Source organism: Phoenix dactylifera, chromosome 6 (genome assembly GCF_009389715.1).
Source record: "Phoenix dactylifera cultivar Barhee BC4 chromosome 6, palm_55x_up_171113_PBpolish2nd_filt_p, whole genome shotgun sequence".
Lineage (NCBI taxonomy): Eukaryota > Viridiplantae > Streptophyta > Magnoliopsida > Arecales > Arecaceae > Phoenix > Phoenix dactylifera.
Window position 1 is genome coordinate 1,425,363 of NC_052397.1, and position 15,082 is coordinate 1,440,444.

General features: G+C 35.6%; 1 protein-coding gene across 5 annotated transcripts; it reads left to right on the forward strand.

Annotated features, from left to right (window-relative positions):
• The first annotated feature begins 1,301 nt into the window (after nucleotides 1-1,301).
• LOC103702057 (deoxynucleoside triphosphate triphosphohydrolase SAMHD1 homolog) lies at nucleotides 1,302-13,496 on the forward strand. Of its 5 annotated transcripts, none has more exons than XM_039127064.1 (19): nucleotides 1,302-1,779; nucleotides 3,050-3,087; nucleotides 3,178-3,200; nucleotides 4,422-4,528; nucleotides 4,627-4,678; nucleotides 4,770-4,836; nucleotides 5,663-5,753; nucleotides 6,724-6,762; nucleotides 6,870-6,937; nucleotides 7,035-7,100; nucleotides 8,561-8,616; nucleotides 8,737-8,810; nucleotides 10,380-10,472; nucleotides 10,570-10,671; nucleotides 11,332-11,412; nucleotides 11,493-11,584; nucleotides 11,683-11,698; nucleotides 12,886-12,996; nucleotides 13,089-13,496. In XM_039127064.1, exons 1-19 carry the CDS (start codon nucleotides 1,621-1,623, stop codon nucleotides 13,188-13,190), a joined length of 1,437 nt encoding a protein of 478 aa, XP_038982992.1. In that variant the 5' UTR covers nucleotides 1,302-1,620; the 3' UTR covers nucleotides 13,191-13,496. The 5 variants fall into 5 exon arrangements, with proteins under 5 accessions (XP_038982992.1, XP_038982993.1, XP_038982990.1 ...); XM_039127065.1 differs by having other exon boundaries at nucleotides 1,303-1,779; nucleotides 4,446-4,528; nucleotides 4,752-4,836; XM_039127062.1 differs by having other exon boundaries at nucleotides 1,304-1,779; nucleotides 4,752-4,836.
• The last annotated feature ends 1,586 nt before the right edge of the window (nucleotides 13,497-15,082 follow it).

Here is a 15,082-nt window from a genome sequence, read left to right on the forward strand (position 1 = left end):
ATCTCATCTGACCGATTACTTCCTTTGTTATTCTTTTCATGCTGCATGAATCTGGCCAACTCTCTCTCTCTGTTTGTTTTTTCTTTGGTACATAACTTTCTCCTTCTAGCCTGCAAGCACCTATGATTTCAGTACATTAGAAAGGAACAGCAGGAAGTTCATTAGAAAGGATAAAGATAGGTGGTTTTTTTTTTTTTTTTGGTACAACGGCTGCTCATCCTACTCTGATATAGGTGCAGCCAGTAAAATCAAGAGCGACAATCTGGCATAACTATGAAGAAGGAACTCCTTTGGTGTGTCCAGAGAATCTCTCCGAAGTACTGTGCTGCATAGGAGACAAGAGAGAAATGCAAGCAAGTGGGAGCAAACCTTGCTCTAAGAGAGCGGAATCTAATGATGCTGTCGAGCCCTTTAATTGCTTGTCCACACGTCAAGTGGGAAATGACCTTAGCGTAGGATAAGAAGCGATCTTTAGAATCTTCCCATGTCCCATGGCCAATCCTCTCCACTGTTGACGCTTGGATAACACCCACGACTTAGGAGTCAGACAAGTGATCATATAGTACTAGAATTGACCAATGGAGATAAATGAAGAGAAAGAGGAACAGCAAGTGGTTAGGTTAATGCGGGAATAAAGCAATCCAATTTGGTGCACTATATATTTTGGCAAAGTGCACTACTTTGATGCTAAAGTAAGTCTAACACCTCGGTTTAACGTCTTCCGCAATGCATGGATGTGCAGAAGTTATTTAAGTTTCAAAAGACTCTCGAGTCTCCCGGTCTTATAATATTATATTACTATAGTAATTCTTTCCTTATCACAATAATATTTAATTATTTAACATAACATATTAATATATTATCATATAATATTATATTATATTATATTTATTGTATAACATAATAATAAAGATATAAAATATTATGGTTATTAATGCAAATTAATTTTTCAGACTTATATAATTATTCTATTTTATTATGAATATTTTATTTTAAAAATATATATTATAATTCAAAACATCTTTTTGAAAATTTTATCAAATATTACTAATTTATCTAAAAGTTATTTTTGGCTTTTTAAAAACTCCTCCAAATAAGACCTAAGTCATTACTTAATTGTACTTAGATAATCCTGATAAAATCTCTTTCTCTCTCTCTCTCCCCCCACATGCCCTGCCCCTATTTTTTTTATTTTATTTTTTGAACTACGTGAACTTAAGAAACCCACCAAGGGGTTCAAAAAGCATGGAAAATGTGACAAGTGGTCTCCATTTGTTTGATCCTTCAATCTCCATCTAAAGAGTAAAGATGCCCTTTCTTGCCTCTATTCTAACCTCATCCTTTCGTTCCCTCCATTCAATCTCTCAATTTAGTGCTCTCTTTACTTCATAATAAATCCCGCACTCTCTCTCTCTCTCTCCAGTAATACATCCCCCTCCCACGTCCACCTTCGCCTCTTTAAAAGAAATCATTCTCTCTTTTTTAACCGTCAAGAAGGGAGGGAAGAGGGAAAGATCGCTCCCATTCCTATCCCCTCGCGCGACTCCCTAAATACACCGAGAACCCTAACGTCTTAGTATTATCTCTTTCTTCTCCGCCGATCGGAAGTCGGGGAGAGGGATGGGGGAGTGCTGCAACGGAGGAGGAGGAGGAGGAGGAGGAGGAGGGGTGTCGATGTCGGTGCGGCCGCCGGCGCTGTTCAGCCCGGGGGCGATGGTGGACCGCCGGTTCTTGAAGCACGTCTTCGATAACGTCCATGGGAACATCTCGCTTGATCCGGTACAGGCTCTAACCTAGCTCCGATCCGTTTGTATTGGATTCTTGCTCGTTACGTCGCCATGAAATTGGTTCTTGCTCGATTTTGATGCCTTCTTTGGTGGTTTCTTGTCGTTTGGGTCTCCTGGAGTTTTCGCGGATTGGACGTCTGGGGTTTGTGATGTCAGAGTAGTTTGATTTGGTTGGTGCTCTATTTGCAAGAACTCGAACTGGATGCTGATTTTTCCATGTTCTGTTTTTTTTTTTTTTGACTTTTCTGAAATTTTCTATTATGATGCACGATCTTTACTTTTTTCTGCATCTTTTTACCTGTTCTTCTGAACTGTTATTATTGCTGTTCTTAAGTTGTGTTTTCTTCTATTCTGGTTCTGATGCCTTGTCTTGCGATACTTTCCTGGGTTTGGACACTTGTGGAGTTAGTGGAAAATTCATCAACGTTGACATCCAAGTTGGCTGGATAAATAGGTTTTTTGTCTTGCAGTTTGGTACTTGTCTCTCAAGATTGCTTTTCTGATGGCGCTCTAGACTTCTTTTGGCGTTTTCTTGCTCTGCTGGAGGTCTTTCATGTCTGAAGAGAATGTCCTTTACCATCGTTTCTTCTCATAACCCAACCCTCTGTCCTTCTCGATCTTCATGGAAAACTCATTCTTCAACTCTGTTCTTGCCGCCTTTGTTTTTCTTCCTGCTCTCTGCGATATGAAGTATGAGCTATCTACTCCAGGTGTTTTCAAATTTGCGTCTTTAGAATATGCATGGAGTATGAATATTCGAAATTTTTAGCTATAGGGGGAGACTCGAGCTAATCTTCTGCAGTTTAGTGCATTTAGTTTCTGATGGTAAATTTTGAAAAATTTGGCTCATAATTTAAATGCTTCATGTGAAGAATCTACCTTTAATTTTTATTCTTTTTCTTTTTTCCCTTTGCAGTGCAAAGAATTTGTAGTTTGATGGTTTTTGAAAGAGATCATATGCTTACTCAAATTTATTTTTTTGGTCATACATTTCATCTTAGTTTTGGCTAGTAAGTTTAGTTAATTTATTCAGCATGTGGAGATTTCAGTACTTCTGGCAAGAAATTTATATGCTCATATGTGCGTTAACAATACTTTCTGAAGTTATGAGCAGAATTCCATTAGAGTGGTAATTATCTTGTCTTTTTTCTCATCTTATGAATTACGGATACTTATTTTTTGTTAAGGTAAAGCTTCTTTTGTTTCATAGATTGTTGACTTTGCAGCAACTAGATGTTTAATTTTCTGTTGGATAATTGCAGCTGAGCTTGAAGTTCATAGACACTGAACAGTTTCAGAGGTTAGCTTGACTTGTCAATATGCATGATACTTGATTCTTTAACTGAATTCAATAGGTTAATGCTGATTTTGTATTTATAACATTATGCAGGCTACGGGATCTAAAACAACTTGGTAAGTTTCCTTGCTTGTTTGTGTGGTCTTTCATCGTAGGGACATGATCTGTTGTAAGTTGTTATAATTTCTTAGGTTCAAAATTTATGTATGACCAAAAGGTTTTATTAGTTGTTTCAGTCATTGATTAAATGTATAATGATGATTAGAAAAATTTCTGCTTTTGTATCGGTACTAGAAGAAATATACAATGAAAAGGCTATTTCAGTTGCGAAAGGTCTGGTTGAAATGAGTTAAAATACAATTTACTCACAATTGCTAATCTATGATATAAGCATCATCTAATAAGTGCATGTTGTAGCTGAAATAATACATATTCTGATCCAGGAAAGGAAGCAGCATATTAATCGATTATATAAATAAAAATATCAATTATAAAAATTAAAAAAATAAAAAAATTATCCAAAAAAGCTGATATGCATTTAAGGTCTTCTGGCAGCAAGTCATTTCTTCATCCTATTAGCAGTGAGCCCATTATCTTGCAACAACATAGATGAAACCAAGTTCACCTGGTTTATTGTAATTAATTTGGATTTTGCACTTCTCAAGATGACAAAAATGCTAGTTAGATTGCTACAATTTGCTTATAGCATAGTAACTTTTGATATGCCATAATATAATTTTTTCAGATTGCAATAAATAATGCAAAATATACAGCCTTAATTTTGATAGACCCAAAGACTCAATAGCGGCTTTTTATTATAGTTAAGAGTACAAAAATAAGAACATGGTTGTTATAGATACATATTTGTCAAATAATATAGTTGTAATGCATGTCAGGAACAGATTAAGTGATATGTATAAACTAACAATAGTATATTAGATGTCTTTTAAAAAATAATAACATATATATTATAAGGAAACAATATTTTAAAATTATCTAATATAGTAAATGTATAGTTACAGAGGCAATAAGTTATTCTGTAAGTAGGGCTTCATTCTTTTGTATCATCCATATAAATAATTAATATTAGCAATAGTTGCATGGAACTTATTTTGGTAGGTCTTATATATGTACGTTGATATTTGCATCATATATGATATCACATAATGACAAAAAAGAAATGGCTCCATATAAATTTGTTACCAGTTCTAATGTTTTTTTTTAATGTGGATTACTCATTTGGTCACTATATCCTATCATAGAATGATTCAGTAGTCAGAAAGTTCTTATTATTTTGACAAGACATGTGCCAAGCATAAAGATTCTATGCATCTCAGGTCTTACATCCATGGTCTATCCAGGCGCAGTGCACACTCGATTTGAGCATTCATTAGGGGTTTACTGGCTTGCTGGGGAGGCTGTTCGTTGTCTTCAAACCTACCAAGTCTGAGTTTTTTTTTTTTAAAAAAAAATTAGTTGGTTTCCTTATAGCAGAATATCAACATTTCTGGAACTCCACTGAGACATTTGTCATGTATACAGGGTTTGGAGCTTGATATAGATCATTTTGATATGCAAACGGTGAAACTTGCAGGTAACTGATTTTCTTTGGATCAATTTGTTTTGATCAGTCAAATAATTTCTGCTGTGGTTGATGTGTCTTCTAGGCCTTTTGCATGACATAGGCCATGGACCTTTCAGTCACCTGTTTGAGCGTGAATTTCTTCCTCGGGTCCTTCCAGGATCAGAATGGTAATTTTTATTTCTACCAGTCTTTATTTTAAAAGCCGTAAGTTCTACTCAATGTCTTTCTAAGCTTTGCAGTCCAGCAGATACCTTGAACTGACTATACAAGATGTTCTCATACTCTCATAGTCTTATTTCATAGAATTTGATTTAAGAGTTGAAGGTCAGAGAATTAATATAACAGAAATTCTATGGTAGGGTTTATTCAAATTTGTATACCTTATATTCTTGTCTTCATTTGGAGACAGTTGTAATCAGTTTGCATGAAACATGCCATGTTATCCATGAGTAAAGATATTCCAAGTTTCCATTGTCCTATTTTCTAATTTCTATCACTTATTCATTCAGCTGCACTTGACTCTATCACCTTTTATTGTGGCAATATATTCTTAATAATGAGAGAAAAAAATGCTTGACCTTGCACCTTCAGGGAGCAATTCAGTTACAGTTAATTTTAATATTGCATTTATACTATCTTGTTTTCAATTCCATTTCTTTATGTAAATTCCAATTCTCCAAATTTAAAGCTTATTAAGTCCTTGAAAGTATCACCAAACTTTCATTGACATGCATTTTATTATCATGCCAGAGGAGAGAGCTTCTGATTGACTTTTGGCCATTAAATAAAACAAGATGAAATTGTTTTTTCTTACTAGCTTCTGTTTGTGGCTTGGTTCTGTTCACAATGAAGGAACCAGTGTTTGGTCTATTATCATTAAGATGCTCACCATGATAACTTTGTGTATGACTGGCACCAATTAAATATCTGAATATACAATGTATTGTTTCATTTTCTTTATTTGGTTTTAAACTCATGGTTGTCATTTTTTAGGTCTCATGAGCAAATGTCGGCGCAGTTGGTGGACTATATTGTTGATGAACACCACATTGAAATTGACCCTAACAGCCTTAGAAAAGTGAAAGTAAGATGATTTTTTTCACTCAACATTCTTCTGTTTTTGAGAACATGAAGTTGGGAAAAATAATATCTATCGATTAATTTATGGTCAGCAAACATGATTCTCGTTGATTATTAATATACAATCCTCAAGATCTAATTCTGTCTTTATTAACTGCTTTAAAGGTATTAGAATGCATAGTTTCAAACAAGTTTAAAGCACTTATAGTCAAAATGCACCAAAGTTGGCCAAACTATGTAGTTTTGCCAACTTTTCTTTGTTGATTTTTAATCTTAAATTTCATGCATATGTAAGTAAAAAAAGCAACTCTCACTGGTTCGACTATATGGGGACCAACTAATTCTTACCAGGCTTTTTTTGGTCACGGGCAGATTCATTTGACTGCAGACAGCTTGCAGGGATGGCCTTGTTAATATGATAGTGTATTTGTCGACAAGTAGGAATAATGAATTATCTTATCAATTGAGCAGAAAGCATTCTATTGGATTCATAAGGTTATAGTTAGTGCACTTTCTTTTTGAGCATATTCACATTAGATTTAAAATATATGCCTTTCTATATATCCAGTGTTATTCTTGTCATTTCTATATATCTGCTTCAAAAACCTCGCTTTGATATTTATTTATGATTTGTCACGGTCCACCTATTTCCTTTTTGCTTTAACTATGGAAGAAGTAGCCACTACTCTTTCACACCTTACGTAAACCATGATAAATTCTTTTTATTTAAATGCACATGTATGCTTATTTGCTTCTTCAATTCTTTGGGCAATTAGGCTTCTTTCTGTCTTTCAGAAATTATATTCATGCAAAGGGGCTTTATCTAAGGTGTTATGCACTTCTTGCATGCATATCTCTTTTGCTTGACTATTGTGATCCATGTTTGTTCATAAGAGTTTATGTGATAATTTGCCGTGAAATACTTTGGGGATGCATAATCGTACTTATAAACATCATCTGGAAAATTTTTCCAGGAAATGATAACTGCCAGCTCTAAGACTGCCCTGGCAAGAGTAAGTTCTTTGTCCTTTTGCTGGCCCACTTTGTTCACTAAAAAGATTACATGTACTGTAACAATTTTTTCCTTTTCTGTTATGATTCAAAAATTTTTACTACACAGAGTTCAAAAGAGAAACAATTTCTGTATGATATCGTGGCTAATGGTCGCAATGGGATAGATGTTGACAAGTAAGGGAGTGTATGGACAATATTCAGTTTGTCCGTATCCTGTAATCATGTCACTCTTATCCTTCAAGGTACTAATTGTGCTAAAAGCATTTTAAAGCAGGTTTGATTATATTATCCGTGATTGCCGGGCTTGTGGTCTTGGCTGCAATTTCCAGTTCCAGAGGTATGTCTTGAACCATTCCATGTTCCTGTGATAATTTGGTAGTAGAGTAACCCATGCACACCATTTTCATGAAGCAGATGTCATTCTATTAATGGATGAAGCAGGATTTTTAAGGAAAATATGTATATCTTTTTTAAATGCTTAAGGCTTGTTTAACGATTAAGGTGAATCTCTTTTGCTGGCACTGGTCTCAGAAGCACAGTTGCAATATTAGCAGACTTTATTGCACACAGTCGAGAATTATTCATAACTTGAGATCTGGACAAATTGTTCTTGGTATTATTCAATTGTTAGGGGAAGGGCTGCAAAAAATTCATGAAAACTATGAATTTTGTGAATAAATTGCAAAAATTTGAATTGTGAGGGCACTCAGCTGTTGCACAATATAGAGTTGCAGCTCATGTGGCTGGCCCGCAGGAAATGAAAATAAATTACAGACATCTTGGGGCCTAGGGAAGTGTAATAAGTTAAAATAATTAGGTCTTGCAAATGAATTGATGAGGTGGGTTAATAAGTGGATGAGATGTATGTCCAGTAAAATCTATGAATATTTTAAAGGAATACATATGTAAATGCCTCTTCTCGGTGTCGCAGCCAATGATTTGTTCCTTTAGGCATCTCCTTCTGTGAAGGGAGTTCTCACCATCCTTCTTTTTTCTTTTTTTTCTTTTTCCTCAAATGCTAGACTTTGCTATTTTATACCGTCAAATATTTCTCAGCACAGTCAAATCAGAAGTGATTTTGTACTCTCTTTACTTTCTTATATTTAGAAATCCTAAATTCTTGCTTTCTGGTTTGGAATAATATAAGTTAGATTTCTTTGGCACCTAGAGATGTAACATGCAAGCATATAAATTGACATGAATTTATGTGTTTGTCATTTTTGCATCTAAATAATTATTCTTGGATTGTTATTTATTTATCATCATTTTTATTTTCTGAACTCTAGAACTTCTGCCAACCTAGAGGGCGAGCTTTGGTGCAATGGTAAGATTATTCCATTGTGACTTAGAGGCCACAGGTTTGAAACACGGAAACAGCTTCGGGCCCTAGGCCGCCCTTGTAGAACTTTTTGCCAAATCTGCCCTTTTTAGGGTATTCTGAGAGTTTCAATTTTGCCAAATTATTGCCAAACACCGAACTTGTGACTATGCTCAGAAGAACATGATAGAATTATGTGACTTTGCATGCATATGTAGAAGTGTTGGGCAACGTCAAGTGAAATATTTTAATTAAGAAGAATTATGTAGTGTTCAGATGCATGTGTCGCTGGTTGGCAATGCAACTTTGAGTTTATGGAAATGAACCAAGCACACCCATCGGAATTTGAAGCACTGTTGTTTCTTCCTCTTTTATTCATGTTGGAAAAGGATATACTCCCAAATTTGGAATTTATTGCTTTTAAGAATTTAGTTAGAGGATTCTGCTACCCTTCTTTTTAACTTTTTTGTGTCCTGCAGATTGTTGGAAGCCATGCGTGTTATAGATAATGAAATATGCTATCCAGCTAAAGAATGTTAGTATCTTATTGAGTATATGTTATGCATGCAAATGTCTATTTTATATTTGTATGCATGTATGTATGGATCTGTTGCATTTTCACTTGGGATTATGCTTCTACTTATTTCTGGCACAGATCTTACCATCCACAAGTTATTTGCAACGCGTGCTGACCTTCACAGAACTGTCTATACCCATGCAAAAGTAAAGGTGTGTGGAATATATACATGTTTTTAACAATTACATCTTTATAATTATTTAGTCTAGTACATACATAAAACAGCCTTTCTTTGTGTGCGAGAGTGAGCAGCATGCTTGCACATGCATACACCTCTTTTTTTTTTCACGACAACTAACTGCCATATTGTTTCATGTTTACCATAATGGTTCACATATATCAATTTATTGTTTTCGTGTATATTAGGTTATTGCTTTTTATGACAGACTACATGCATTACTATCTCTTTTGTTGACCATATTTGATGATTTTCCATATTTCTCTTTTTATTTTTTTAAAATAAATCCAAAGGAATCTCACAATCTGTAACTCGATCCATGATCTTATTGTCTAGGCAGCATCATCCTTTGTTGCAAAGCAATTACATCACCCTTTTCCTTTCCACTTTCTCCATTTCAGTTTTCTCTAATGCCTACCGAGATGGCTATATTGACAATTACATTCTACCACCATCACGCCCAAGTCAGAGGAACCGGTACTGAGCACCGTACTGGTTCTCCGATGGCACGACTCGGTACGGACCGTGCCGGGCCTGTACCGAGAGAGGGACAGTACTGTAGGAGAAAAAGAGAGAGAGAGAGAGAGAGAGAGAAGGGGGAGAGAAGGATGGTGGCCGGAGGAGGGTGCCGAAGGCCGGCCGAGTCCGCAGGAAGTTAGGTCGTGACTGCTTTTCCTGTTTCGTTTGAAATAGGAGAAGTGGCCGCGACGTTAAAAAATTTGGGATTTTTAAGTGAAGTGACTTTACTTAAAAATCGCGAATTTTTTTGAAGTCGCGGCCGGACCCCTGTTTCATTTGAAACAGGAGAACCGGCCACGGCCTCGCCTGCCGCAGCCTTTGCCGGCCCCCTGTGGCCTCTGCCAGTGTCCCAACCTCTCCCTTGCTCACTTACTCTCTCTTTTCTTCTCCTTCTCCGGGTCCGGCAACGGATCTCATTTTCGTTACCAGAACCGTACCGGTGAGCCACCTGTACAGCTTGGATCGGCCGGAACCATCCGATTCGGGACAGCTCTGCTGACCTTGATCACGCCTGTCTAATCGATTCTCTTATAGCTTGAAAAAATTAAGATTTAAGAAGCATGACATGATTTTGCATTTGATTGCCAGGGCCAAGTGTACAAGTGTACACAGTGGACACTATAGCCTTAGGCATCTACCTGCCAAGTGGGAGGTTTATATTTCCATATGCAACCAAAATGTTTTTGCTAAAAACCAATGAACTTTGCTACTTTGGCATGTTCTTCATAATTATCCTGCATTGATGTTTGCTTTGCCTAAAATTTACATTACAGTTTGCATGCCTCTTTATGTGATCCCGCACTTTCAGTGTTTCTTCATTCATGGCAAACTTTTTTAGAGTTATTTGCCAAGTATTTGAGGGATAGCTATGATAATGTGTTGTTTTACATGGGATATTTTCCCCCATACTCGGTCACATGTACCATTGGATCTTTCATAGTCTTGTTCATAAGGTAGCAATCCTCTTGTATGTAAATAAATGTTATTTTACAATTTTTGCCTTCTAACAACTCTTCATCTCCAGGCTATAGAGCTCATGCTTGTAGATGCACTTCTAGCAGCAGATGGCTACTTAAAAATATCTTCTTTTACTCTTGACCCAGCTCAATTTTGGAAGGTTCCTTTTACTTTTATGTTATATTTTATCCTTATATTTGGAACCATCTATTCATATTTTACAATATTTTAAGATTATCCATCTTTTTGACTTGCAGTTAGATGATACAATACTGAAAACCATTGAAACAGCTGACAAGAAACAGCTGAAGGAATCTAGGGATATAATCCGAAGGATTCGTCGGAGGGATTTGTATCAGGTAGCAACCTGTATGCTCAAAGTTTTTCTACACCTTCCCTCCAGCCAGCTTCAGTTTCAACATCATTTGTTCACTTCTGTGATATGCCTACGGTTTTAAAGATTTGAAACAGCCCAAGTACCATACTACGTGTAGTTTCTATTAGGGCATACCTCTGGGTATAACAATGTGTTTGTATGGAAAAGGGATTTGCTTTATATGTTGAATTCTAGCTAATGAAACTTGAAGAGAGAACTTGTAGAAGGCAAGCATAAAATGTGTGCTCTATTCCTGTTAGGCCAACAGCTAGGATTTCCTACATCTTTGTGATTTCATGGACTTGAGGACAAAGTTGTGTCTCTCTTTCCGCTGATCGCTGCAACTGCAAAGTACAATATGATAAGATGCATCATGCTGGGCTGTGGCCCATATATGTATTGTCAAATGATAAAACATTTTGACTGTCTTCTGTGTTGTACATTCTATTCCTTTCATGGCATAATCATATGCTTCACCACTCTAGTGATCATGTCATTTTTTCCTTTATGCTGTATAAAATTTGAAATATTTTGTCATCAGTAAATCACATTTGTACTGCAATTTATTAAGATGTTTTCATTTACTGTACGTTTGGTTCTTGTTGAATGACTTTTAGCAATTCATATTTTTATGTTCCTGTAGTTCTGCAACGAGTATGCTGTTCCGAAGGATAAACTAGAGTATTTCAAAGACGTCACTTCACAGGATATTGTTTGCTCACAGGTGGTCCAAGTTCTTATGAAACTGATTTGCTAGTTTAATATCATTTTCTTGGTTAACTAGAGTTTGCATTATCTTTGCAGAAAGCTAATGGAATAGAACTAAAGGAAGAGGATATTGTTGTTAGCAATGTCAGGATTGATTTGACTCGTGGAAAGGATAACCCTCTTGAGAGGTACTCTGCACATGCTTGTTTATAGCTGATGATTTCCACACTCCCTTGTTCAGATACTAATGGCTTCCTTTTGTGGGTTGCACATGTACTCTATGCAGCATTAATTTCTTCAAGGTAATAAATTTTCTCATCTGAAGACCAGCTTAAACTTATATTTACAGAGGAAACGTATCTCATTATATCTATTTGCAGGAAGTACTATTTCTGTGGGCTTTACCAAGAATAATACATAGGAAACGTGCTGATTTATTCATCAAATTATACATAACTGAAAAAAGCATTTTCCTTGACACATGCTTTTGTACAATTACATGAATTCCTATTTGATAATCTTTTAAAATTGAAATTGCTTGATGATCTAATCATTTTCATCTAAGCATATTTTGTATTAGATAATAAAATAGTATCAAACTAAATTTTGTTTTCCATCTTCTTTTTATCTGAACCTTAATTAGGGTCAATACAATTTTTCTTTTTGTATGTTTGATGTTATCATTATCTTTCATAGAGATTTTCACATAAGAGGGCCACCTAATCATTGTCGAATTTTTTTTGGAAATGTATGTAAGCTGAAACTTCAGTATGATATGGGAAAAAAAGTTGTATTGACAAAAGTACTATAAAGAATGTTTGGTGTTTCTTGAATATTTTGTTTGCAAGTGAGAAACTGCATTCCTCAAATTCTCTCCTGTTGTTTCTGTAAGTTGTATAACACTATTACCATGTCATTAAGAAAATAACATAGTAAACAATCTCTGCAGTCGTAAACTGTGCGAATTTCATTGATGCAGCAGTTTAATGTTTTTGATATTACACATCCTGGCTTTTTCAAGTACCACGGAATGACCATCTTAGAGAAATGTCGTCCTCACAATCATATTCAAACTCTACCCCATTTGTGACATTCTAATCTCATGCAAGTAGAGAACAGCTCTACAAAATTTTCCTGGACTTGGGAAAAATCTAGACAAAGATGGTGTTAAGGTTTGATTACCGACTGCTTTCGCCATTGAGGCACACATAATAATCGATAGGATCAGATGGAAATACAAATAATTCAGAAAAAATGTAAATATGCTAATTTTACTTGCATTATTTAAGTCCAAGCCAACATTTTTGCCTTGTGACTGATTAATGTAATTACCGTATGTCTTTCCTTTGTCAGTAAGTATTTTTGGTTAAGTGCATTACTTTTGGAGGACAATAGTGATTTCATGTGATCTTGAGAAACCCTACCGGCTACCGGTTCTTATGCCATATGGAAGCATCATTAATCCATCTCACTAAAATTATTTTACCAGGATTATGACAGTGAGAAGAAATTTACAATCTCAGATGATCGCATCAGCCACTTGTTGCCTGCATCTTGTCAAGACAAGATAGTGAGGGTGTATGCCAAGAAACCTGAATTGGTTAGTGAAATATATGGTTTACTTATTTTGAAATCTTTGTAATCTTTGCACTTTTTGAAACATTAATTTACAGCTATACAATATTATTATAGGTAGAAGCAATTTCGGAGGCCTTTGAAAACTTCCAATTGAAAATATATGGGGTCAAAACACAAGTACATGAGACACCAGAGAAGAAGAGACATCGCAAGTAATGGTTCCCTTGTTATGTTTTGCTTTTCTTCAGTCCTTGCGCGTTGTTACACAGGTCTCCTCTCATTTTACATGGAAAGGAATGGCTTCTTAGGTGCAACATTTATATCTCCATATTGGTTGGTAAGCTTTATAGGGGAAATGCATTTTTTTTCATATAGCAATAAAACAAGTATATTTGTAGCACTGCCTGTAGTTTTTGTGTCTCAACAAGTGCAACTTGTTTGGACATATAAGGGTGAAATCTCAAGCCATAAGTCTCAACGAAAAAATGATGATGGTAAACTGAGATGTGCAGTTGAGCATCATCATTGGGAGATCTAAGTCTTGATGTGATGAAGGTGGATTCAAAAGCCCTATATTATGTGAACTGCAAATAATAAATGATCTTAAGGTGAACTAACCCTAAACCAAGTGGAATGGAAAAAAAAAGATTCATGTTGCCAATCTCAATCAGTTTTGGATCAAAAACTTGATTGAGTTAAGGTGAACTAAGTTATGAGTATTGTATCCATCACTCCACAAACAGCACTTGGCTGGTGATTAACAATGATTTGGCTTTCTAACATAGTGATCGGTGGATGAGGGGTTAATGGTTGGAAAAGCTAGTAAAATGTGACTTATGTTTTTCATGGATTCTTAATGTTTCCTATAAGATGAATTATGGCAGTAAGATAACCAAGTAATTTGGACACCTTAAAATTTCAGGCCTGTTTGTATGGTCGACCATCTTATCAGCATGACAATCTCGCATCTTTAGTAGTTGATGAGGTCTGAGGAAACCATCTTTCTCACTATGAATCTGACTCCTTTTTAAACGGTTATTTTTCAGTATCCTTAAAATTCTGGAATTGCTAGATTATGGCCTCCTATTCTTTATTCCCTCTTGTTTACCCAAGTTACTGATGCAGTCCCATCCATTCACACGACAACCGTGAAGCTCCAGCTGCTTTAGAAATAATATATTTGGTAACGTTGATGCATTTTGGGAATGCAACTCATTTGCAGTTTATGGATTTCGAATTGTATAATGTTACATGGCAACATAAGAACAAGCATTCATCCTGGTAATTCCCAATCGTCACCTGAACAACTTACACAAGCATTTTAGCCAAACAGAGATGCAAGGGAAAAAATGGAAAGGGCTGCAAGCATGTACACAATTCTATTGTGTTGCCTGCTGGTGTCCTACCTGAATCCAATCCGACAGCATTCTTAGGCAAAAGAACGTGGCAAAACTTATTTACCTACCTGTATCCAATCTGACAGCGTTCTTAGCAAAAGAATGAGGCAAAAATTATAACCATCTAGTGACATTAAAAAAGCTGAATGGCCGCCCTTTGAAGCTATGATCTTTTTGAGTCAGAAGCGTGAAACTCCTCCAATACCCTAAAACACGACCGAAGCGGCAACAAATAAAAGTCCCTGAAGATTCCTTGGAAGTAACGTGACAGTGATTTCAGTTGTGAAAAAAAAAAAAAATCTCTTGCCATATAACAACCATCCAAAAGAAGAATAAATTTACAGTTTAATTTCAAGCATAATTAACTCAGCTACACTTTTCATGCTTCTATTTAAGCACCAACAAGATATATAGCATGAAACAGTTTCATGTGTGCATGACTATTGTTTCGAAAGTCAATCGGACTTCCATTTAGGAGTGACAATTTACATGGTTTCAGTAGGTTCAGATTTAACATAAATAGGTTTGGATTATAAATAAATCAATCTATATTGACTTGTTTATTAAATAGGTTGAATTCATGTTCAGACCTTTTAATTCATTTTGACTTATTTAATAATCGGGCTGGATTATGGCCTAATCCATTTAACCTATATAATACCTATTTAACATGTTTAACTCATTTATGTGCTAATTAACCTATTTAACTCG

Bases quoted from the DNA above. Each gene is read 5' to 3' on its own strand.
- LOC103702057 (XM_039127062.1), top strand. From the start codon at position 1,621: ATGGGGGAGTGCTGCAACGGAGGAGGAGGAGGAGGAGGAGGAGGAGGG. The intron at 7,101-8,560 runs GTATGTCTTGAA...TGTGTCCTGCAG, and splicing joins TGCAATTTCCAGTTCCAGAG to ATTGTTGGAAGCCATGCGTG. The intron at 10,672-11,331 runs GTAGCAACCTGT...ATGTTCCTGTAG, and splicing joins GTCGGAGGGATTTGTATCAG to TTCTGCAACGAGTATGCTGT.